Source organism: Salmo trutta, chromosome 37, assembly GCF_901001165.1.
Source record: "Salmo trutta chromosome 37, fSalTru1.1, whole genome shotgun sequence".
Lineage (NCBI taxonomy): Eukaryota > Metazoa > Chordata > Actinopteri > Salmoniformes > Salmonidae > Salmo > Salmo trutta.
Genome location: NC_042993.1, coordinates 17,396,028 through 17,422,359, shown reverse-complemented (window position 1 = coordinate 17,422,359; position 26,332 = coordinate 17,396,028). Strand labels below are relative to the sequence as shown.

Here is a 26,332-nt window from a genome sequence, read left to right as displayed (position 1 = left end):
GTGGGTGTTAGAAGGTTGTAACACCACTACGGAATGTCTGGGTGGGTGTTAGAAGGTAGTAACACCAGTAAGGATTGTCTTGGTGGGTGTTAGAAGGTTGTAACACCACTACGGAATGTGTGGGTGGGTGTTAGAAGGTTGTAACACCACAACGGAATGTCTGGGTGAGTGTTAGAAGGTAGTAACACCACTAAGGAATGTCTGGGTGGGTGTTAGAAGGTTGTAACACCAGTAAGGAATGTCTGGGTGGGTGTTAGAAGGTTGTAACACCACAACGGAATGTCTGGGTGGGTGTTAGAAGGTAGTAACACCACTAAGGAATGTGTGGGTGAGTGTTAGAAACACCACTAAGAAATGTCTGGGTGGGTGTTAGAAGGTTGTAACACCACTACGGAATGTCTGGGTGGGTGTTAGAAGGTAGTAACACCACTACGGAATGTCTGGGTGGGTGTTAGAAGGTTGTAACACCACTACGGAATGTCTGGGTGGGTGTTAGAAGGTAGTAACACCACTAAGGAATGTCTGGGTGGGTGTTAGAAGGTTGTAACACCAGTAAGGAATGTCTGGGTGGGTGTTAGAAGGTAGTAACACCACTAAGGAATGTCTGGGTGGGTGTTAGAAGGTAGTAACACCACTAAGGAATGTCTGGGTGGGTGTTAGAAGGTAGTAACACCAGTAAGGATTGTCTGGGTGGGTGTTAGAAGGTAGTAACACCAGTAAGGAATGTGTGGGTGGGTGTTAGAAGGTAGTAACACCAGTAAGGAATGTGTGGGTGGGTGTTAGAAGGTAGTAACACCACTAAGGAATGTCTGGGTGGGTGTTAGAAGGTAGTAACACCAGTAAGGAATGTCTGGGTGGGTGTTAGAAGGTAGTAACACCAGTAAGGAATGTGTGGGTGGGTGTTAGAAGGTAGTAACACCAGTAAGGAATGTGTGGGTGGGTGTTAGAAGGTAGTAACACCAGTAAGGATTGTCTGGGTGGGTGTTAGAAGGTTGTAACACCAGTAAGGATTGTCTGGGTGGGTGTTAGTCTTGGGGGCCTCCAGACAGGCGGCAGGCGGGTGGCTGACTCAGTCTTGGAACTAGTCCTTGTGAAGATGCATGGGCTCTAAATGGACTCTGAGTAGTTTCTCCTTTCTATCTCTTCCCAGAGTGGTCGTCTGTCTCTGATTCCTCTTTGTAGAGACATCAACACTCAGCCTGTCTTTTCACTTATCTCATTTCAATAAAGACTGTTCCCTACCACCGACCATATATGGTCGTCATTAGGCGGACCAAATTTGCTGTAAGATGGAGAGCTGTAGCTACGCAGCGCTAATCATTTGTTTTCATTTGACTCTCCATTATCCGTGAAGTAGAGGTGGCACCATCCCGACGGGGGGCAGGCTCGCGTTTTAGCCGTGATTGCTATTCACTCGCTTATTTAACATGTTTCAGCACTACCACAGCCCGATCCTGCTGCTGCTGCTGGTGGTGGTGGTGGTGGTGCTGCTGGTGGTGGTGGTGGAGCTGCTGCTGCTGCTGGTGGTGGTGCTGGTGGTGGTGGTGCTGCTGCTGCTGGTGGTGGTGGTGCTGCTGTTGCTGGTGGTGGTGCTGCTGCTGCTGGTGGTGGTGGTGGTGGTGCTGCTGCTGGTGGTGGTGCTGCTGCTGCTGCTGGTGGTGGTGGTGGTGGTGCTGCTGCTGCTGCTGGTGGTGGTGCTGCTGCTGGTGGTGGTACTGCTGCTGATGGTGGTACTGCTGCTGGTGGTGGTGCTACTGCTGCTGCTGGTGGTGGTGCTGCTGCTGCTGGTGGTGGTGCTGCTGCTGGTGGTGGTGCTGCTGCTGGTGGTGGTGGTGGTGCTGCTGCTGGTGGTGGTGGTGGTGCTGCTGCTGGTGGTGGTGGTGCTGTTGGTGGTGGTGGTGGTGCTGCTGCCGGTGGTGGTGGTGCTGTTGGTGGTGGTGCTGGTGGTGGTGCTGCTGCTGGTGGTGGTGGTGCTGCTGGTGGTGGTGCTGTTGGTGGTGGTGGTGGTGCTGCTGCTTCTGCTGCTGGTGGTGGTGGTGGTGCTGTTGCTGGTGGTGGTGCTGCTGCTGCTGGTGGTGGTGGTGCTGCTGCTGCTGCTGCTGCTGGTGGTGGTGGTGCTGCTGGTGGTGGTGGTGATGGTGGTGGTGCTGCTGCTGCTGGTGGTGGTGGTGGTGCTGCTGGTGGTGGTGCTGCTGGTGGTGGTGGTGCTGCTGCTGCTGGTGGTGGTGGTGGTGCTGCTGCTGCTGCTGGTGGTGGTGGTGCTGCTGGTGGTGGTGGTGCGTCACAGTCCGAACCGGAGTGCAAAGACCACGCATAGACCCTCTCCATCTTGCTCAGTCTCACTATAGTAGGGAAATAACACAATGACGTTCCTGGGAAGACAGAGGGTTGAAAACAAACAGCAAAGCGGCTCAGTCTGAAACTGAATTGTTTTGGATGTTTTGGAGTTGAAAACTAAAAGTGAGAGACCAAGGCCATGTGTTTGCGTGAAGCAGCAAGGAAGCGCTTTGAGATGAACTGCATCCCTGGATCTGACAGTAGAATACAGTAAGGTTTTTATCATCTGTTGTTGCATATCAGTCCTCAATGCTGTCAGCCTCAACTAGGACTGTTGGACACCTTTTCTTACCATCTTGCCGAACCAAACTTTACTGTTCATATTTTCTTTTCACATAGTCCTTTCTAACACTATGATGGATGTGTAACCAGTACGGCTGGTAGTTGCCAGGGACCTCACGATACGATATTATCATGATACTTAGGTGCTGATACAATATGTATTGCTATTCCCACTATTTTATATGCATTGCGATTCGATACTGTGATTTTATTGCGATTTGATGTTCCAAATATATTGTTCAATATACAAGAGAGAGACATAATAAAAATGAGTTTTGATCTGTCATGGAAATAAAAGTGCTGAAAACATGCTGGCTTACTATTTAAAAGAAGATGGGGAACAAGCTAGTACAAGCTAATACAGCCAACTAGCGCTAGGTAACACTACCTAGCAACAACAAATATGTATATATATTTATTTTTGTACAAATCAATACTTTTAATTTTGTCCCAAATAATACTGCCATATCTTTTTTCCCCATCACGAGTAACCAGGCCAGTCCAGTACAGCTCCTTTTGGCTGGCTTCAGCAGAGAGAAAAGGATATTGGTGAGATGTTCTCTAGTACAGTTGACATGACTATTATTATCCCTGCACTAATAGCAGCATGAACATAGAATTCTGTCTGCTCTGACATAACGTAGAGGGTTTAAACCTCCAAACCCCTCATAGTTAGTGAGGAAGGGAATTGTGTGTGTGTCTCTGTGTGTGTGTGTCTCTTTGTGTGCATGCCGGTGTTGGTGCATGTTGGTGCGTGTCAGTATGTGTCTGTGTGCCTATGTATGTACAGTGAGGGAAAAAAGTATTTGATCCCCTGTTGATTTTGTACGTTTGCCCACTGACAAAGAAATGATCAGTCTATACTTTTAACGGTAGGTTTATTTGAACAGTGAGAGACAGAATAACAACAAAATATCCAGAAAAACGCATGTCAGTACAAAAAAAAAAAAATCCATGAAAAGAAATGTATGTATTCACTACTGTAAGTCACTCTGGATAAGAGCGTCTGCTAAATGACTAAAATGTAAATGTATGTCAAAAATGTTTTGCATTTTAATGAGGGAAATAAGTATTTGACCCCTCTGCAAAACATGACTTAGTACTTGGTGGCAAAACCCTTGTTGGCAATCACAGAGGTCAGATGTTTCTTGTAGTTGGCCACCAGGTTTGCACACATCTCAGGAGGGATTTTGTCCCACTACTCTTTGCAGATCTTCTCCAAGTCATTAAGGTTTCGAGGCTGACATTTGGCAACTCGAACCTTCAGCTCCCTCCACAGATTTTCTATGGGATTAAGGTCTGGAGACTGGCTAGGCCACTCCAGGACCTTAATGTGCTTCTTCTTGAGCCACTCCTTTGTTGCCTTGGTCGTGTGTTTTGGGTCATTGTCATGCTGGAATACCCATCCACGACCCATTTTCAATGCCCTGGCTGAGGGAAGGAGGTTCTCACCCAAGATTTGACGTTACATGGCCCCGTCCATCGTCCCTTTGATGCGGTGAAGTTGTTCTGTCCCCTTAGCAGAAAAACACCCCCAAAGCATAATGTTTCCACCTCCATGTTTGACGGTGGGGATGGTGTTCTTGGGGTCATAGGCAGCATTTCTCCTCCTCCAAACACGGCGAGTTGAGTTGATGCCAAAGAGCTCCATTTTGGTCTAATCTGACCACAACACTTTCACCAGTTGACCTCTGAGTCATTCAGATGTTCATTGGCAAACTTCAGACGGGCATGTATATGTGCTTTCTTGAGCAGGGGGACCTTGCGGGCGCTGCAGGATTTCAGTCCTTCACGGCGTAGTGTGTTACCAATTGTTTTCTTGGTGACTATGGTCCCAGCTGCCTTGAGATCATTGACAAGATCCTCCCGTGTAGTTCTGGGCTGATTCCTCACCGTTCTCATGATCATTGCAACTCCACGAGGTGAGATCCAATTTGTAAGTCGGTTTGGATAAGAGCGTCTGCTAAATGACGTAAATGTAAAATGTAAATGTAGATCTTGCATGGAGCCCCAGGCCGAGGGAGATTGACAGTTCTTTTGTGTTTCTTCCATTTTCAAATAATCGCACCAACTGTTGTCACCTTCTCACAAAGCTGCTTGGTGATGGTCTTGTAGCCCATTCCAGCCTTGTGTAGGTCTACAATCTTGTCCCTGACATCCTTGGAGAGCTCTTTGGTCTTGGCCATGGTGGAGAGTTTGGAATCTGATTGATTGATTGCTTCTGTGGACAGGTGTCTTTTATACAGGTAACAAGCTGAGATTAGGAGCACTCCCATTAAGAGTGTGCTCCTAATCTCAGCTCGTTACCTGTATAAAAGACACCTGGGAGCCAGAAATCTTTTTGATTGAGAGGGGGTCAAATACTTATTTCCCTCATTAAAATGCAAATCAATTTATAAAATTTTTGACATGCGTTTTTCTGGATTTTTTTGTTGTTATTCTGTCTCTCACTGTTCAAATAAACCTACCATTAAAATTATACACTGATCATTTCTTTGTCAGTGGGCAAACGTACAAAATCAGCAGGGGATCAAATACTTTTTTCCCTCACTGTATGTGATGGTGAGTGTGAAACCAGCAGTAACCATGAAGGGTACATCAGTCACTGAAAGCTTTCTAATTGACTTTCCCTTATTGATCTTTCCTGTTGTGGCATTCCTTTGGTTTTTAATGGAATATCAGCATAGCCCCGGGAAACAGTGAAAACGGGCTGCCTTCTCTAATTCTAATCGAAGAACACCTTATGAATCTTTGGTGAAACTAAACTATAGCGCCCTTGTTAATGCTATATCCTTGTTGCAAAGATCAATGCTTTATTGCTATTGTCCACTTCAGGGCAGATCAGGATAGTTTGTGGCATTGTGTAAATGTGAAAAGACATTACAAAAACAAACACAGGACAGAGATGGTAACATACAATATGTTGTTCATGTAAACAGAGCAGCATGTACAGCACTCCCATCTTTGACATTGTACTCCCATCTTTGTCGTTGTACTCCCATCTTTGTTGTTGTACTCCCATCTTTGACATTGTACTCCCATCTTTGTCGTTGTACTCCCATCTTTGTTGTTGTACTCCCATCTTTGACATTGTACTCCCATCTTTGACATTGTACTCCCATCTTTGTTGTTGTACTCCCATCTTTGTCGTTGTACTCCCATCTTTGTCGTTGTACTCCCATCTTTGTTGTTGTACTCCCATCTTTGACATTGTACTCTCTTCTTTGACGTTTTAAAAAGGTTCTACACAGTATCTTATGGGTGGTTTCTGGGTTGATCAGGTCAGGAGAACGATGAGAGATGGGAGCTTATAGCTCTGCGAACAACACACACACACACCTATTCTCTCCTCTCCCCTCCTCTCACTGTAAATCAGTCAGAGGCTGTGTTTTGCAGATACTCCCAATAATGTATGTTTGATAATCCCGTTTTTATGATAACCTGCATCAAACGTTAATGATTTGTCACCACCATCCTTCTGGAGCCCCAGAAAACACTTAATCATCACCACACACACACACACACACACACACACACACACACACACACACACACACACACACACACACACACACACACACACACACACACACACACACACACACACACACACACACACGCACACATGCACACACACACAACCTATGTACCAGTCACATGCATCACCATGTTAAAGAGCACCACATTTAAATAAAATCAACTTTTATTGGTCACATACACATATTTAGCAGATGTTATTGCGGGTGTAGTGAAATGCTTGTGTTCCTTGCTCTAAAAGTGCAGTAGTATCTAACAATTCACAACAATACACACAAATCTAAAAGTAAAAGAATGGAATTAAGAAATATATAAATATTAGATTGAGCAATGTTGGAGTGGCATTGACTAAAATACAGTAGAATAGAATACTGTACATACAGTTGAAGTCGGAAGTTTACATACACCTTAGCCAAATACATTTAAACTCAGTAATACATTTAATCCTAGTAAAAATTCCCTGTCTTAGGTCAGTAAGGATCACCACTTTATTTTAAGAATGTGAAATGTCAGAATAATAGTAGAGAGAATGATTTATATCAGCTTTTATTTCTTTCATCACATTCCCAGTGGGTCAGACGTTTACATACACTTAATTAGTATTTGGTAGCATTGCCTTTAAATGGTTTAACTTGGGTCAAACGTTTCAGGTAGCCTTCCACAAGCTTCCCACAATAAATTGGGTGAATTTTGGTCCATTCCTCCTGACAGAGCTGGTGTAACTGAGTCAGGTTTATAGGCCTCCTTGCTCGCACACACTTTTTCAGTTCTGCTCACAAATTTTCTATGGGATTGAGGTCAGGGCTTTGTGATGGCCACTCCAATACCTTGACTTTGTTGTCCTTAAGCCATTTTGCCACAGCTTTGGAAGTATGCTTGGGGTCATTGTCCATTTGGAAGACACATTTGCGACCAAGCTTTAACTTCCTGATTTATGCCTTGAGATGTTGCTTCAATATATCCACATAATACTTGCGTACTATTGTTTGTACAGATGAACGTGGTACCTTCAGGCATTTGGAAAGGATGAATCAGACTTGTGGAGGTCTGCAATTTTTTTCTGAGGTCTTGGCTGATTTCTTTACATTTTTCCATGATGTCAAGCAAAGACGCACTGAGTTTGAAGGTAGGCCTTGAAATACATCCACAGGTACACTTCCAATTGATTCAAATGATTTTCTGGAATTTTCCAAGTTGTTTAAAGGCACAGTCAACTTAGTGTATGTAAACTTCTGACCCACTGGAATTGTGATACAATCAATTATAAGTGATATAATCTTTCTGTAAACAATTGTTGGAAAAATTACTTGTGTCATGCACAAAGTAGATGTCCTAACCGACTTGCCAAAACTATAGTTTGTTAAAAATACATTTGTGGAGTGGTTTGAAAACTAGTTTTAATGAATCCAACCTAAGTGTATTTAAACATCAACTGTACATATGAGATGAGTAAAGCAGTATGTAAACATTATTAAAGTGGCTATGTTTATAGGGCAGCAGCCTCTAAGGTGCAGGGTTGCGTAACCGGGTGGAAGCCGGCTAGTGATGGCTATTTAACAGTCTGATGGCCTTGAGATAGAAACTGTTTTTCAGTCTCTCGGTCCCAGCTTTGATGTACTGACATTGCCTTCTGGATGATAGCAGGGTGAACAGGCTGTGGCTCGGGTGGTTGATGTCCTTGATGATCTTTTTGGCCTTCCTGTGACATCGGGTGCTGTAGGTCTCCTGGAGGGCTGGTAGTTTGCCCCAGGTGATTCGTTGGGCAAACCGCACCACCCTCTTGAGAGCCCTGCGGTTGCATGCGGTGCAGTTGCTGTACCAGGCGGTGATACAGCCCGACAGGATGATCTCAATTGTGCATCTGTAAAAGGTTGTGAGGGTTCTAAGAGCAAAGCCACATTTCTTCAGCCTCCTGAGGATGAAGAGGCGCTGTTGCGCCTTCTTCACCACACTGTCTGTGTGGGTGGACCATTTCAGATCCTCAGTGATGTGGACGCTAAGGAACTTGAAGCTTTCCACCTTCTCCTCTGCGGTTCCGTCGATGTGGATAGGGGTGTGCTCCCTCTGCTGTTTCCTGAAGTCCACAATCAGCTCCTTGGTTTTGTTGACGTTGAGTGAGAGGTTGTTTTCCTGGCACCACTCTCCCAGGCCCCTCACCTCCTCCCTGTAGGCTGTCTCGTCATTGTTGGTAATGTTGTGTCATCTATAAACTTGATGATGGAGTTGGAGGCGTGCGTGGCCACGCAGTTATGGGTGAACAGGGAGTACAGGAAGGGACTGAGCACCCACCCTTGTGGGGCCCCTGTGTTGAGGATCAGCGAAGTGGAGGTGTTGTTTCCTACCTTCACCACCTGGGGGTGGTCCAGGACCCAATTGCACAGGGCGGGGTTCAGACCCAGTGCCCCGAGCTTAATGATGAGCTTGGAGGGTACTGTGGTGTTGAATGCTGAGCTATAGTCAATAAACAGCATTCTTACATAGGTATTCCTCTTGTCCAGATGGGATAGGGCAGTGCGATGGCGATTGCATCATCTGTGGATCTATTGGGGAGGTAAGCAAATTGAAGTGGGTCTAGGGTGTCAGGTAAGGTAGAGGTGATATGACCCTTAACTGCCCTCGAAAAAGCACTTCATGACGACAGAAGTAAATGCTACGGGGCGATAGTAATTTAGTTCATTTACCTTTGCTTTCTTGGGTACAGGAACAATGCTGGACATCTTGAAGCAAGTGGGGACAGCAGACTAGGATAGGGATTGATTGAATATGTCAGTAAACACTCCAGCCAGCTGGTCTGTGCATGCTCTGAGGACGCGGCTAGGGATTCCGTCTGGGCAGGCAGCCTTGCGTCAGCCACGGAGAAGGAGAGCCCACAGTCCTTGGTAGCGGGCCACGCAGGTGGCACTGTGTTATCCTCAAAGCGGGCAAAGAATGTGTTTAGCTTGTCCGGAAGCAAGACGTCGGTGTCCGCGACGTGGCTGGTTTTCCCTTTGTAGTCCGTGATTGTCTGTTGTCCCTGCCACATGTGTCTTGTGTCTGAGTCTTTGAATTGCAACTCCCCTTTGTCTCTGTACTGACGTTTTGCCTGTTTGATTGCCTTGCGGAGGGAATAACTACACTGTTTGTATTCGGCCATATTCCCAGTCACCTTGCCATGGTTAAATGCAGTGGTTTGCGCTTTCATTTTTGCACAAATGCTGCCATCTATCCACGGTTTCTGGTTTGGTAGGTTTTAATAGTCACAGTGGGTACAACATCTCCTATAAACTGACTGATGAACTCAGTCACCATATCCGTGTATTCGTCGATGTTATTATCACAGGCTACCCGGAACATATCCCAGTCTGCGTGATCAAAACAATCTTGAAGCATGAATTCCAATTGGTCAGACCAGCGTTGAATAGACCTTAGCACGGGTACATCCTGTTTGAGTTTCTGCCTATAGGAAGGGAGGAGCAAAATGGACTTGTGATCAGATTTGCCGAAGGGAGGGCGGGGGAGGGCCTTGTAGGCATTTGGACAAGTTGAGTAGCAGTGGGCCAATGTTATTCCAGAGCAAGTACTACAGTAAATCTGTTGGAAGAACTTCGGTAGCGTTTTCTTCAAATTTGCTTTGTTAAAATCCCCAGCTACAATAAATGCAGCCTCAGGACATGTGGTTTCCAGTTTGCATAAAGTCCAGTGTAGTTCTTTGAGGGCTGTGGTGGTATCGGCTTGAGGGGGAATATACACGGCTGTGACTATAACCAAAGAGTATTCTCTTGGAAGGTATTACGGTCGTTATTTGACTGTGAGGTATTCTAGGTCAGGTGAACAAAAGTACTTGAGTTCCTGTATGTTGTTACAATTACACCATGAGTTGTAAATCATGAAATATACACCCCCGTCTTTCTTCTTCCCGGAGAGTTCTTTATTCCTGTCTGCGCAATGGACTGAGAACCCAGTTGACTGTATGGACAGGGACAGTATATAACATTAGCGAGTAATATACTCAGAAGCGGTGGATGGTGTGCACGCCTCCTGGTTTGGACTAGAAGTCCACTCCGAATACCTCTTTTCCGCCGGCGGTGTTTTGGAGCAAGCAGCCTCTGGAATAAGTTAAATTGCCCTGGGGGGTACGAACACTGGTCATAATGGTGGTGAATTTCCGCCATTCTGATATCCAGAAGTTATTTCCGGCAGTATGTAATAATACCCTAAAAATCTGGGCTTATAATGTAAGAAATAACACACAAAAAAAATAAAATACTCCAAAGTTGCTTAGGAGCTAGAAGCAGAGCTACCACATCTGTCGGCGCCATCTTAACATGTTATCCTCTGAACAATCAATCTAATGTTCTATCTAAACCATTCTATCTAGACCATTTTAGAACATCTGTAGACCAATGTTAGTACAGAGCACACAGAAAAAAACAAGACAAGGAAAAAAAAGCCTTGTTCTCATAGCCAGGCACTGGCCATGATTCTAAGACCGCACTCAACAAGCTGTATAAAGCAACAAGAAAATGCTCATCCAGAGGTGGTGCTCCTAGTGGCCAGGGACTTTAATGCAGGGAAAATGAAATCTGTTATACCTCATTTCTACCACCAGCATGTCACATGTGCAACAAGAGGAAAATAAACTCTAGACCACCTTTACTCCGCACACACAGACACATACAAAGCTCCCCCTCAACCTCCATTTGGAAAATCTGACCATAATTGTATCCTCCTGATTCCTGCTTACAAGCAAAAACTAATGCAGGGAGTACCAGTGACTCGCTTAATACGGAAGTGGTCAGATGACGCAGATGCTAAGCTACAGGACTGTTTTGCTAGCACAGTATACCATATCAGTCACCGGCTTCATCAATATGTTCGTCGATAACGTTGTCCCCACAGTGACCGTACGTACATACCTCAACCGGAAGCAACATCCGCACTGAGCTAAAGGGTAAATCTGCCGCTTTCAATGAGCGGGACTCTAACCCGGACGCTTATAAGAAATCCCGCTATGCCCTCTGATTAACCATCAAACAGGCAAAGCGTAAATACAGGACTAAGATTGAATCCTACTACACCGGCTCCGATGCTCGTCGGATGTGGCAGGGCTTGCAAAGTATTACGGACTACAAAGGGTAACCCAGCAGCGAGCTGCCCAGTGACACAAGCGGAGCAGATGAGCTAAATTACCAGACCATGTACTCCAAGCATGCACTGACCAACTGGCAATTGTCTTCACTGACATTTTCAACCTGTCCCTGGCCGAGTCTGTAATACCTACATGTTTCAAGCAGACCACCATAGTCCCTGTGCCGAAGAACACCAAGGTAACCTGCCTAAATGACTTCCGACCCGTAGCACTCACATCTGTAGTCATGAAGTGCTTTGAAAGGCTGGTCATGGCTCAAATCAACACCATCATCGCAGAAACCCCAGACCCACCCCAATTTTCATACAACCCCAACAGATCCACAGATGACGCAATCTCTTTTGCACTCAACACTGCCCTTTCCCGCCTGGACGAAAGGAACACCTACATGAGACTGCACAACTATATTGAATATAGCTCAGCGTACAACAACATATAGCCCTCAAAGCTCATCAATAAGCTAAGTACCCTGGGACTAAACACCTCACTCTGGCCAAGCTTCCTGCCATCCAGGACCTATATACCAGGCGATGTCAGAGGAAGGCCCCAAAAATTGCCAAAGACTCCAGCCATTCGAGTCATAGTGTTCTCTCGGCTCTGCACGGCAAGCGGTACTGGAGCACCAAGTCTAGGTCCAAAAGGCTTCTGAACAGCTTCTACCCCCAAGCCATAAGACTGTTGAACAGCTAATCAAATGGTTACCCAGACTATTTGCATATACCCCCTCCTCTTCTTTGATGCTACTCGCTGTTTATTATCTATTATCTATGCATAGTCACTTTACCCCTACCTACATGTACATATTACCTCAATTACCTGGACTAACCTGTACCCCCGCACTTTGACTCTGTACCGGTACTCCCTGTATATAGCATCCACATTGACTCTGTACCGGTATTCCCTGTATATAGCATCCACATTGACTCTGTACCGGTACTCCCTGTATATAGCATCCACATTGACTCTGTACCGGTACTCCCTGTATATAGCCTCCACATTGACTCTGTACCGGTACTCCCTGTATATAGCATCCACATTGACTCTGTACCGGTACTCCCTGTATATAGCATCCACATTGACTCTTTACCGGTACTCCCGTATATAGCATCCACATTGACTCTGTACCGTACTCCCTGTATATAGCCTCCACATTGACTCTCTACCGGTACTCCCTGTATATAGCATCCACATTGACTCTGTACCGGTACTCCCTGTATATAGCATCCACATTGACTCTGTACCGGTACTCCCTGTATATAGCCTCCACATTGACTCTGTACCGGTACTCCCTGTATATAGCATCCACATTGACTCTGTACCGGTACTCCCTGTATATAGCATCCACATTGACTCTGTACCGGTACTCCTGTATATAGCCTCCACATTGACTCTGTACCGGTACTCCCTGTATATAGCATCCACATTGACTCTGTACCGGTACTCCCTGTATATCCTCTGTACCGGTACTCCCTGTATATAGCATCCACATTGACTCTGTACCGGTACTCCCCTGTATATAGCATCCACATTGACTCTGTACCGGTACTCCCCTGTATATAGCATCCACATTGACTCTGTACCGGTACTCCCTGTATATAGCCTCCACATTGACTCTGTACCGGTACTCCCTGTATATAGCATCCACATTGACTCTGTACCGGTACTCCCTGTATATAGCATCCACATTGACTCTGTACCGGTACTCCCTGTATATAGCATCCACATTGACTCTGTACCGGTACTCCCTGTATATAGCATCCACATTGACTCTGTACCGGTACTCCCTGTATATAGCATCCACATTGACTCTGTACCGGTACTCCCTGTATATAGCATCCACATTGACTCTGTACCGGTACTCCCTGTATATAGCATCCACATTGACTCTGTACCGGTACTCCCTGTATATAGCATCCACATTGACTCTGTACCGGTACTCCCTGTATATAGCATCCACATTGACTCTGTACCGGTACTCCCTGTATATAGCCTCCACATTGACTCTGTACCGGTACTCCCTGTATATAGCATCCACATTGACTCTGTACCGGTACTCCCTGTATATAGCATCCACATTGACTCTGTACCGGTACTCCCTGTATATAGCATCCACATTGACTCTGTACCGGTACTCCCTGTATATAGCATCCACATTGACTCTGTACCGGTTACTCCCTGTATATAGCATCCACACTTGACTCTGTACCGGTACTACCCTGTATATAGCATCCACATTGACTCTGTACCGGTACTCCCTGTATATAGCATCCACATTGACTCTGTACCGGTACTCCCTGTATATAGCATCCCACATTGACTCTGTACCGGTACTCCCTGTATATAGCATCCACATTGACTCTGTACCGGTACTCCCTGTATATAGCATCCACATTGACTCTGTACCGGTACTCCCTGTATATAGCATCCACATTGACTCTGTACCGGGTCTCCCTGTATATAGCATCCACATTGACTCTGTACCGGTACTCCCTGTATATAGCCTCCACATTGACTCTGTACCGGTACTCCCTGTATATAGCATCCACATTGACTCTGTACCGGTACTCCCTGTATATAGCATCCACATTGACTCTGTACCGGTACTCCCTGTATATAGCATCCACATTGACTCTGTACCGGTACTCCCTGTATATAGCATCCACATTTACTCTGTACCGGTACTCCCTGTATATAGCCTCCACATTGACTCTGTACCGGTACTCCCTGTATATAGCATCCACATTGACTCTGTACCGGTACTCCCTGTATATAGCCTCCACATTGACTCTGTACCGGTACTCCCTGTATATAGCCTGTATATAGTCTCCACATTGACTCTGTACCGGTACTCCCTGTATATAGCCTGTATATAGCATCCACATTGACTCTGTACCGGTACTCCCTGTATATAGCATCCACATTGACTCTGTACCGGTACTCCCTGTATATAGCATCCACATTGACTCTGTACCGGTACTCCCTGTATATAGCATCCACATTGACTCTGTACCGGTACTCCCTGTATATAGCCTCCACATTGACTCTGTACCGGTACTCCCTGTATATAGCATCCACATTGACTCTGTACCGGTACTCCCTGTATATAGCCTCCACATTGACTCTGTACCGGTACTCCCTGTATATAGCCTGTATATAGCCTCCACATTGACTCTGTACCGGTACTCCCTGTATATAGCCTGTATATAGCATCCACATTGACTCTGTACCGGTACTCCCTGTATATAGCCTCCACATTGACTCTGTACCGGTACCCCCTGTATATAGCCTCCACATTGACTCTGTACCGGTACTCCCTGTATATAGCATCCACATTGACTCTGTACCGGTACTCCCTGTATATAGCCTGTATATAGCATCCACATTGACTCTGTACCGGTACTCCCTGTATATAGCCTGTATATAGCATCCACATTGACTCTGTACCGGTACTCCCTGTATATAGCCTCCACATTGACTCTGTACCGGTACCCCCTGTATATAGCCTCCACATTGACTCTGTACCGGTACTCCCTGTATATAGCCTCCACATTGACTCTGTACCGGTACTCCCTGTATATAGCCTCCACATTGACTCTGTACCGGTACTCCCTGTATATAGCATCCACATTTACTCTGTACCGGTACTCCCTGTATATAGCATCCACATTGACTCTGTACCGGTACTCCCTGTATATAGCCTCCACATTGACTCTGTACCGGTACTCCCTGTATATAGCCTCCACATTGACTCTGTACCGGTACTCCCTGTATGTAGCCTAGTTATTGTTATTTTATTCTTGCTCTTTTATTTTTTACTTTAGTTTATTTAGTAAATCTTTTTTCTGAAAACTGCATTGTTGGTTAAGGGCTTGTAAGTAAGCGTTTCACGGTAAGGTCTACACCTGTTGTATTTGGCGCATGTGACAAATAAAATTTGATTTGATTGATTTGATTCACTGGCTGTCCCAGGCTCAGCCCAGCAGCAGATGAGGCTCCTTATGCAGTGTGAATGCAGTTCAATGCCATGCCAGTACTTACATCACTACGCTATGCAGTTCAGATTTCAGACGGTAGGCTGAGAGGCTGGTGGATGAATCATTGTCTGCTTCTGAATGACGTCACTATCCCATCCTCCTAGCTCCCATACTGCACTGGCAGCTTGTGTTTTGGACAATGCTCTCTGACTGCACAATGCTCACTGCCACTGTATCATACCGGCTGTTCTATGAGAGTGTTGAACTCCCCTCTCTCCCCATGTCTGCCTGTATGTCTGTCTGTCCCTCCGTCCGTCCCTAAGTCAGCCCCTCAGTCAGTCCCTCAGTCCTTCCCTCAGTCGGTCCGTCTGTCTGTCTGTCGGACAGCAGTTTGAATAGGGGTTTGAATGCAAACATAAGCTCATGGGACTGTGTCATATGGGATCTGGGAGCAGCAGGAGAGCACAGAGCGACATTCAACTACCACAGCCAGTCAGTCAGAGATCCTATACGGAAAGAAAATACACGTCAATATATGTCTTATTATACAACATGTATTCCAGATACATTTACAGCTAGGGAGATAATGTACAGATCATCCACAGCAGAGTGGTGTTGTGTTGCTCTACGGCCTGCGCTGAGGACATTAGCATGATGCTGAGGGCAGATGTAGAACATAGTAGTAGTAGTAGTAGTAGTGGTGTTGTGTTGCTCTACGGCCTGCGCTGAGGACATTAGCATGATGCTGAGGGCAGATGTAGAACATAGTAGTAGTAGTAGTAGTAGTAGTAGTAGTAGCTGCTATTGACTCTGGTCTGTTTGGACACAAAGGGCATTCAGGGCTAAACAGGCCTACACATTAAGGGATATTTGTGTCAAGTAGAGTCAGGGCTTGTCAAGGGGTGTGTGTGTGTGTGTGTGTGTGTGTGTGTGTGTGTGTGTGTGTGTGTGTGTGTGTGTGTGTGTGTGTGTGTATAAAATGTCACAACAGTAGCAGTCCTGAGGGGGCATTGGCCAGGAGGCCCTTAGGACATACTAATAACTTACTGAAGCATTTCCTAGTGTAATCAGTACACCCCCCCCTTCCCCCCATCCCCCATGATACTCTAACACACACACCTCCTTCATCACCATGCCTGTCTGACAGAGACATGCTGACAATGCAATACCCCCCTCTCCCCACACACACACATACAGTACACCCTGCGCGTTCCATCCAGTCACTCAGCCAGTCTACTGTACTCTGCCATATCATCATCCCTGCCGCCGCCTCACCTTGGTTTTCTCAATGAATCAGCGATCTGTTATTGTCTGGAAGACTTATACATAATGCCTCAGACTGTAGAGTTCAGTACACTACATGACTGGGTCAAAAACATGACCATTAATGAACCTGCTGTTGGAAATGTATTGGCAGGTTGTAACATACTAAATTAAGACAACTCAGAAAGCATTTGAGTCCTAACATGTCATTATTTTCTTTCTTTCCAGAGGTAAAAAGTAGAAAAGAGGTATGATTTGTGAATAGTGTGGTTTGGACAAAAGGAAAGCATTAACATACAGGGCTGTTCACAGCCAGGGCTCCTCAACCACATCCTACTTCCCCCGTTCCCCCTTCAATGACTGCTGGATATACTGTAGTGTGTCCCAAATGGCACCCTAATCCCTTTATCGTACGCTATTTCTGAATAGGGCCCATAGAGCTCTGGTCAAAAGTAGTGCACTATAAAGGGAATAAGGTGCCATTTGGGATGTAGACGCTGTCTTTGGGATTATGGAGGAGTACATAATATACCACAAATCCTGAACCAGTTATGACATATTACATTTGGTCCAAATAACATAGTGACAAAAACAAAATGGTGGCTGCTGCTCTATATTTACTGTCAATAGATAATACTTAATGTTTGGTGGGAAAATATTCTTGGAACAGTGCAGTACCGGTGTGAGTACAGTTCAGGTGTGAATACAGTAGTTGAGATTTAAAAAGTGTTTCATATGATCCTGCTCTCCCGTCCTGGCTTCACAGTATTCTAGCTCAGCGACTACAGAAGGCTAGTTCTGTCTGGCTGTGTGTGGAGCACAGCAGTGGTTTTCCATGGGGATGGAGGGGACAGATACAATTAGGGAAGAAGTCTCTCCTCTTCTCCTCCATTACCCCTCTCCTCTTTTCCTTCTCTCCTCCTCTCGTTCTCTCCTCCCCTCTTCTCCTTTCTTCCTCTCCCCCTCTCCTCCTCGTCTTCTCAAAGTCGAAATGAGATTGTTAATAATCTCTTTTTCCCAGCATGCTCCTAAATTAGGCACATTATTACTGGCTAAGCTACACACACCGCACACACCTCCCTCCCAAACGCCTGGCCCCTCCCTCTCCCTCTCCAGACAGCAGACAGCACATCCCAATGCTCTCTGTCTCTGTCTCTGTCTCTCTCTCTCCTCTCTCTCTCTCCCTCTCTCTCTCTCTCTCTCCCTCTCTCTCTCTCTCTCTCTCTCTCTCTCTCTCTCTCTCTCTCTCTCCCTCTCTCTCTCTCTCTCTCTCTCTCTCTCTCTCTCTCTCTCTCTCTCTCTCTCTCCAGACAGCCGCTGGGGAACAGTGTCGTTTATCATAGCACAGACTCTCTTTCTCTCTCTCTCTCTCTCTCTCTCTCTCTCTCTCTCTCTCTCTCCAGACAGCCGCTGGGGAACAGTGTCGTTTATCATAGCACAGACTCTCTTTCTCTCTCTCTCTCTCTCTCTCTCTCTCTCTCTCTCTCTCTCTCTCTCTCCAGACAGCCGCTGGGGAACAGTGTCGTTTATCATAGCACAGACTCTCTTTCTCTCTCTCTCGCACACATACGTACGTAAGTGCGCACACACACACACATGCTTTTAATTTGAAAACACGAACGTGCCATACTCAAGCAACGTCTGCCGTTAATCATGTGCCATCTAGCTGTTTGAAATGAATTGTAATAATCATCATTTATCCGCTTTACACCAACACGGTAATCAGATGGAATGAAGATGAAAGATGACCTATAGTATCCACATAGTAACCAAGAGGAAATGGAAACATATTATAGCTCAATAGATAATAGTGTACCGGTAGAATATCATGTTGAATGTATTTGTACAGACTTTGACTCATTACAGGAATAACATCAGTTGTGATGGTGAAACTATTTCCTGTTTTGAGACTTTTAGAGGCTGCTTGGTTTCTGAAAAGTGCTTTGCCTTTTCAGGGATATCTTGTCTTTGGGTCTGGCTGCCATCTTAGTGCTCCTAGATATATTTTTAGTGAAGAGAGTCAAGGAAGTGCAGTAGTCTTCTTCCCAAACCCCCAACTCCAAACCCCCAGCGCCAAACCCCCAGCTCCAAACCCCCAGCTCCAAACCCCCAGCTCCAAACCCCCAGCGCCAAACCCCCAGCTCCAAACCCCCAGCTCCAAACCCCCAACTCCAAACCCCCAGCGCCAAACCCCCAGCGCCAAACCCCTAGCTCCAAACCCCCAGCTCCAAACCCCCAGCTCCAAACCCCCAGCTCCAAACCCCCAGCTCCAAACCCCAGCGCCAAACCAACCACCAGCTCCAAACCCACAGCTCCAAACCCCCAGCTCCAGCCCTGTTATGTGACAGCTAGCTAGGCCTTTCATCAGCCGTCTATGAGTACACACACACACACACACACACACACACACACACACACACACACACACACACACACACACACACACACACACACACACACACACTGGTGGCTGCACACTGGGAACTGCTGTGTTTGGAGTGGGTTTAAAAGGCAGGTAAGCAGAGCAGAAAGCCCTGTAGATCTTTCTTCCTAAGCATCAGTGAGAGTTTTTATATTGGTGATATTCAAGCTCAGTGTGATTCTATAATATAATATACAGCCTTTTAAAACCCTCTTCTGACTCAGAGAATTTTCCCTGCTACTTGACCCGCTCACTAACAGTCTTTTTCTTTGACGGACAGGAAACGAAGCCCATCAGCATCCAGGGATCCAAACCAAAGATACGACCAAAGGGAGGAGCGGGGTCAGTATGCCCCGGGGGACGGCACCATGCCCAGATCACCGTCCGACTACGGGGATGGGGACGCTCGGCGTGGGGCCCCACGGAGGTACCGAGACGCTGAGGCAGCGCGGGGGGAGTACCGTGGCGGGCGGGGCCGCTGGCACTCCCAGGAGGACTACCCTCTGGACCAGGACGGGCCCTACCCTCTAGACGGGCAGCCCAGTGAGTACGAGCTGCAGCGCCAGCGCCAGGAGGAGTACCAGACACGCTACCGCTCTGACCCCAACCTGGCCCGTTACCCCGTCAAGCCCCAGCCCTACGAGGAGCAGATGAGGATGCATGCTGAGGTGGGCCGGGCCAGACACGAGAGGCGCCACAGTGATGTGTCTCTGGCCTACACGGAGCAGGACGAGCCCCAGGGACCAATCCGCCTGTCCAGACAGCACCTGACCGAGCGCCGGCCGCCCATGGTGGGCCAACGTTCCTACTCCATGGACAGAAACTCCCCCACCCCTGGAGGCCACCACCGGACCTCCAACCACAGCCCCCCCACCCCACACCGCAGCCCCGTGCTGGGGGACAGGTCAGGGGACATGAGGCGGGGGCCAGGGGAGCCAATAGGGTTCAGGGGTCATGATTATCTGGACCCCAGCTCTGCTGTCAGGAAGACCAAGAGGGAGAAGATGGACACCATGTTGAGGAACGACTCTCTGAGCTCTGACCAGTCTGAGTCCGTCCGGCCGCCGCCACCAAAGCCCCACAAAACCAAAAAGGGGGGTAAGATGCGGCAGGTGTCCCTGAGCAGCTCAGAGGAGGAACTGGCCACCACGCCGGAGTACACCAGCTGTGAGGATGTGGAGATAGAGAGTGAGTCTGTCAGTGAGAAAGGTAGGAACACTCTTCCTCCTGCTCTCTCTCTTTCTACTCTCATACTGTACACTAGGGGGCAATCTGAATAGGCAACCTATTCCCTATAGTGCACTACTTTATAGGGCTCACTCTTTTACTAGGGGCAAATCTGAATAAGCAACCTATTCCCTATAGTGCACTACTTTATAGGGCTCTCTCTTTTACTAGGGGCAAATCTGAAAAGGCAACCTATTCCCTATATAGGGAATATACTTTTGGCTCTGGCCAAAAGTCGTGCACTATATAGGGAATAGAGTGCCATTTGGGAAGCACAGAGTTATGCCAGGGATAGTCAAATCACCTTTGCATTATTCATTGGGAAGTGTATTCAGTGTCACTGTCAGCTCATGTTGAACATGTTTATTGACTAATTGCCACTGTTCCATATTCAGTGAGTTAGTGGTACGACAGTAGTCTGCTAGCTCCATATGTTCAGTACAGAGGACTGAGTGCCATTGATGAGTACTGAGTACCATACCATCACAACTCTCTTCTCAGTCGTCCTTAATTATATGAAGGAAACTACAATGTTTATCCATGAAAACAATACCCGATGTTCTGTATATGTTCTGTATTGTCAGGCTTGCATAACTAAAGTGACTATTTGATTTTGGTTTTAGAGAGTGCAGTCAGTGTATGTGATACATGTGTTTTAATGTAGGCCTTGTGGTCTCATTCATAATAATATGATATGTAGATGATGATAGGAATTTGATCTTAATGAGCCGTCGCTTAAAAACTAACCTTTTATTTCCTCACAGTCTATGGTCTGTCTGTGTCTTTGTTACGTGATCTGTTCTGTTCTGTGTGTGTGTGTGTGTGTGTGTGTGTCAAGTCTATTCTACACTGAACAGCAACTGCGTGGAGGGAGGTTATTATGCCGACAGGGCTTGGCCAGATGTGTGTAAATGTCTATGCAAGTGTGTGTGTGTGTGTGTGTGTGTGTGTGTGTGTGTGTGTGTGTGTGTGTGTGTGTGTGTGTTGGGCTGCTGCTCTAGATACCTTATCCTGTCTCTGTCCTCCTGTAGCACACATTGCAGGGCCTGGCTACCACTTCTGTTTCACACATTCAATCTATTGTAATGGACTCTATATTATATAACACAGATAGAGGGAGATATCGAGAGATAGCGAGAGGAGTGACGAGAGGAGGAGAGAGAGAGAGAAAGAAAAATATGGCGAGAGGAGGGGAGAGAGGGAGAGAGAGAGCGAGGAGAGGAGGGGAGGGAGAGAGAGAGCACAGGGAGAGAGTGGAGGAAGAGAGAGAGAGAGAGAGAGAGAAGGAAGGTAATGATATATGTAATTGTAGTCTGATACTGTACTTTTACAGTGGCACAGGCACGCACGCACACACACATGAACACACACACACTTGTTTCACACACATACACACAAACACACATACACACAAACTGTCCCAAAGTGTGTGTGTGCGTGCGTGTGTGCTTGCGTGTGTGTGTATTGGGGGGCTCACTCCAATTGGATCAGGGCCATGGGTGATGTGCTGTCCCAGTCATTCAGCCTATAGGGAGTCAGTCTGTCTGTCTGTGTCTGTGGGTTAGTCTGTGATGCTGCTTTTGAACGGCCTCTGGCTGAACAATGTCATCAGTCGTGCATATTAATTAATGAAGGTATGGCAAATGCAATTAAAAGTGGTAGAATAATTAGGGTTTCTCCCTGTAGGATTCTAGCCTCGCAAGCCGCGTGATCTTGCACGCTAACATGAATGGTTCCTTGCACTGATAAACTCGCGAGATCAGGCGACTTGTGAGGCCAGTAGGATTCCCCCTGCACAACTCAACTAAACTCTGTTGGGTCAGCCAGGGAGGACGGGATGGGATTGGAGTAGACAGTGGAGTCGAGTCGTGAGCTGGGCTGGGCAGAGTGGAAGTTTGAAGATCAAATGTTTTTTGAATGGCTTACTTCTAGATTCTAGCCTCTAGTCCCTAACTCCTAGTCCTTATTGTCGTGTATTTACTATGGATTAAGTGATATATGACATGGTATTTTATCAAATCAATTCTCTGTAATTAATATTACCTGATTAAACTAATCATGTAAATGTAATTAACTAGGAAGTCGGGGCACCACAGAAGAATGTTTATAGAGCTGTTGTCTTCCGAATAAACTCTTAAAGACCTGGTAATCTTTTATATCAATAGCAGTCAATTATTAATCGTCACCTTATTCAGTCTCATCTGAACGTCGTAAATTCTTGGTTATCTTCACGAACTCCGGCTAACAAGTTGAATCAGCAATACAAAATTTGGTTTAATTATTTATTTACTAAATACCTAAATAATCACACAGAATTACATCTACACAGGGTGGATCATACATTGATTACTAATTATGTCATAAAATAAAACGGCCCATGCGGACAAAACTGAAATGACTGCTGGTTACACAAAGAAAGGGGGTTGGGTTTGAATGAAAGCGCGGGAAGCCTGAGGAACAAAAGGATTGGGTCTCTATCAGACCTTATCAGGCTATGCTATTGTAAATACAGAATCTTATGCATTCTAAATAACCGCCCATTCGGAAAAGGAAAAATGCAAGAAATATATTTACTCTGAGCTGCGCTTCGATAGATTGGTCGATGATGGAAGGCTGGGTTGCCCAGCAGAGATCTCCCTTGTCCTTTGAAGAATATGTCTTGTGGTAGAACGGATACGTTGTAGTACCATCGTCGTGTGGTAGAACGTATAAGTTGTAGTACCCTGTCTCTCTGAAGAGATTGTCCGTCCTTTCCTAGGCCACGCACGTTTATAGTGGCTGCTGATAACTCGACGTCTAGGATGTATCACTTCTTTAATGAACATGAGTTCAAAGTTCATACCAAGTTGCCGTACATTAAGCTCATGCTATATTCTGGCTGGTATTGTCGAAATCATCCTTCCAGCATGGCGATCGTCACTTCCACGTTGAAATTCGCCCTCCTAAACGTATGGACAGCAGTCCTCACGTCATCGGGAACACGATGTTGATTTCGTTAGGTTGTAGTCGTTCAACCATTCACAACCAGAGCTCACGCTGTGGTTGGCTTAGTTCTGTTGATATTTGCCCTTTTAAATGTATGGACAGTAGTCCTCACGTCATCGGGAACACAAGAGGTTGACTTTCATCAATGGGCTTTTGTAGTGGGGGAGAGAAAGGCGTGTTTCATAGTTCACAACCAATGCCTGTTCACTTGGGCGGGGCCACTGTGTGAGCATAGATCACTTAAGAAAACAATTCTCCCATTTAGAAGCTAAAATTACATTTAATCTTTTCACAAATAGTTTCATATTTAAACATTTAAATTGCACAACAATTCCATGTGAATCTGATAACTAGAATGTGTAGACTTTCCAAGAAACACTTTATGTCATCCTGTCATCAGTCATAATGTCTCAGATGACAACTGATCTGACATCATAATCTTTAAGTACCAACGGATATTTTCAACTGGTTGGATTACCGAAATATGGTTCCGTTCCCAACCTTTTGATGTTACCAGACTCTCTCTATGTTAACAAAGGGCTTTCCAAGAGACCAATCTGTAGAGTAGAGAGAGAAAAGGGGGAAAAGTATTTATGCGGGTCATAAACCTCACCAACAGGGCAACGTCATGACACTAGCTACTAGCTTTCTCTCCTCTAGATGCAGGCAGTAGATAGTTATGTATTATAAGGTCATACTACTATTCATCTCATACTACTGTACCACAATGTTTCTGAACGATCGAACCACCCTCGCCCTCTGGTGATGTCATAATGTTAAGGACACTAACAAAGTCCCAGATAGAGGGGAAGAGAGAGAGCGAGAGATTAGGCCTGGGACGGCGGAGGAGCGGTCACCGTGCTGAAAGCATTGCTACACGGGCGGCAGGCTGGCTTTGTGGTTTCCATATTAGTCCTTTGAAAAGGCAGACAGCTTCCAAAGGCGTTTTAAAGTGTTTGTAGAGCTGTTTCTGAGGAGTGACCTATATAGATTCCCCTCTAAAGCAGACTGTATGGCACATCTACACTCAAGGGTTACTTCCCTGTGTGGTGTCTCTGTCTCCTTTGGATGACTGTGAAGGACTGAGTGATGTGAGTTAGTCCCTCTACACGGTCTCTTTCACATAGCTTTAAAGTGAAACAGTCATAGTTCTTATTTGTATTTGTTTTTATTATGGATCCCCATCAGCTGCTACCAGATATAAAGCTGCATAAATCAAATAATGCAGTGCATTCGGAAAGTATTCAGACCCTTTCCCTTTTTCCACATTTTGTTACGTTACAGCCTTATTCTAAAATGGACTATATACATGTTTTCTCTCATCAATCTACACACAATACCCCACAATGTGAAAACAGGTTTTTATTTATTTTGGCAAATGTATTAAAAATAAAAAACAGATACAGTTGAAGTCAGAAGATTACATACACCTTAGCCAAATACATTTAAACTCAGTTTTTCACAATTCCTGACATTTAATCGTAGTAAAAATTCCCTGTATTAGGTCAGTTAGGATCACCACTTTATTTTAAGAATGTGAAATGTCAGAATAATAGCAGAGAGAATGATTTATTTCAGCTTTTATTTCTTTCATCACATTCCCAGTGGGTCAGACGTTTACATACACTCAATTAGTATTTAGTAGCGTAACTTGGGTCAAACGTTTCAGGTAGCCTTCCACAAGCTTCCCACAATAAGTTGGGTGAATTTTGGCCCATTCCCTCCTGACAGAGCTGGTGTAACTGAGTCAGGTTTGTAGGCCTCCTTGCTCGCACACGCTTTTTCAGTTCTGCCAACAAATTTTCTATAGGATTGAGGTCAGGGCTTTGTGATGGCCACTCCAATACCTTGACTTTGTTGTCCTTAAGCCATTTTGCCACAGCTTTGGAAGTATGCTTGGGGTCATTGTCCATTTGGAAGACACATTCGCGACCAAGCTTTAACTTCCTGACTGATGTCTTGAGATGTTGCTTCAATATATCCACATAATTGTCCTCTCCTCATGATGCCATCTATTTTGTGAAGTGCACCAGTCCCTCCTGCAGCAAAGCACCCCCACAACATGATGCTGCCACCCCCGTGCTTCACGGTTGGGATGGTGTTCTTCGGTTTGCAAGCCTCCCACTTTTTCCTCCAAACATAACGATGATCATCATGGCCAAACAGTTTTATTTTTGTTTCATCAGACCAGAGGACATTTCTCTAAAAAGTATGGTCTTTGTCCCCATGTGCAGTTGCAAACCGTAGTCTGGCTTTTTTTGGTGGTTTTGGAGCAGTGGCTTCTTCCTTGCTGAGCGGCCTTTCAGGTTATGTCGATATAGGACTCGTTTTACTGTGGATATAGATACTTTTGTACTTGTTTCTACCAGCATCTTCACAAGGTCCTTTGCTGTTGTTCTGGGATTGATTTGCACTTTTCGCACCAAAGTACAGTCATCTCTAGGAGACAGAACGTGTCTCCTTCCTGAGCGGTATGATGGCTGCATGGTCCCCTGGAGTTTATACTTGCGTACTATTGTTTGTACAGATGAACGTGGTACCTTCAGGCGTTTGGAAATTGCTCCCATGGATGAAGCAGATTTGTGGAGGTCTGCAATTTTTTTTCTGAGGTCTTGGCTGATTTCTTTTGATTTTCCCATGATGTCAAGCAAAGAGGCACTGAGTTTGAAGGTAGGACTTGAAATACATCCACAGATACACCTCTAATTGACTCGGTCAGGGAGGTGACCAAGAACCCAATGGCCACTCTCACAGAGCTCCAGAGTTCTTCGGTGGAGATGGGAGAACCTTCCAGAAAGGCAACCATCTCTGCAGCATTCCACCAATCAGGCCTTTACGGTAGAGGTGCGAGACGGAAGCCACTCCTCAGTAAAAGGCACATGACAGCCCGCTTGGAGTTTGCCAAAAGGCACCTAAAGGACTCTCAGACCATGAGAAACAATATTCCCTGGTCTGATGAAACCAAGAAACCAACCTCTTTGGCCTGAAAGCCAAGTGTCACGTCTGGAGAAAACCTGGCACCATCCCTACGGTGAAGCATGTTGGTGGCAGCATCATGCTGTGGGATGTTTTTCAGCGGCAGGGACTGGGAGACTAGTCAGGATCGAGGGAAAGATGAACGGAGCAAAGTACAGAGAGATCCTTGATGAAAACCTGCTCCAGAATGCACAGGACCTC

The 26,332-nt window shown here is 45.9% G+C and overlaps 1 protein-coding gene across 36 annotated transcripts in view; it reads left to right on the top strand.

Annotated features, from left to right (window-relative positions):
- rims2a (regulating synaptic membrane exocytosis 2a) overlaps positions 1-26,332 on the top strand; it is a 226,296-nt gene that overhangs the window by 92,461 nt on the left and 107,503 nt on the right. For 35 of the 36 annotated variants that reach the window (XR_003872233.1, XM_029736320.1, XM_029736299.1 and 32 more), the window contains one exon: positions 19,224-20,152. Coding sequence is in view for 35 of the 36 variants with exons in the window: in XM_029736320.1 (XP_029592180.1) it covers positions 19,224-20,152 (929 nt within the window). In the remaining variant the exon portion in view is untranslated. The remainder of the gene's footprint in view (positions 1-19,223; positions 20,153-26,332) is intronic. The other variant, XM_029736308.1, reaches the window with a different exon arrangement.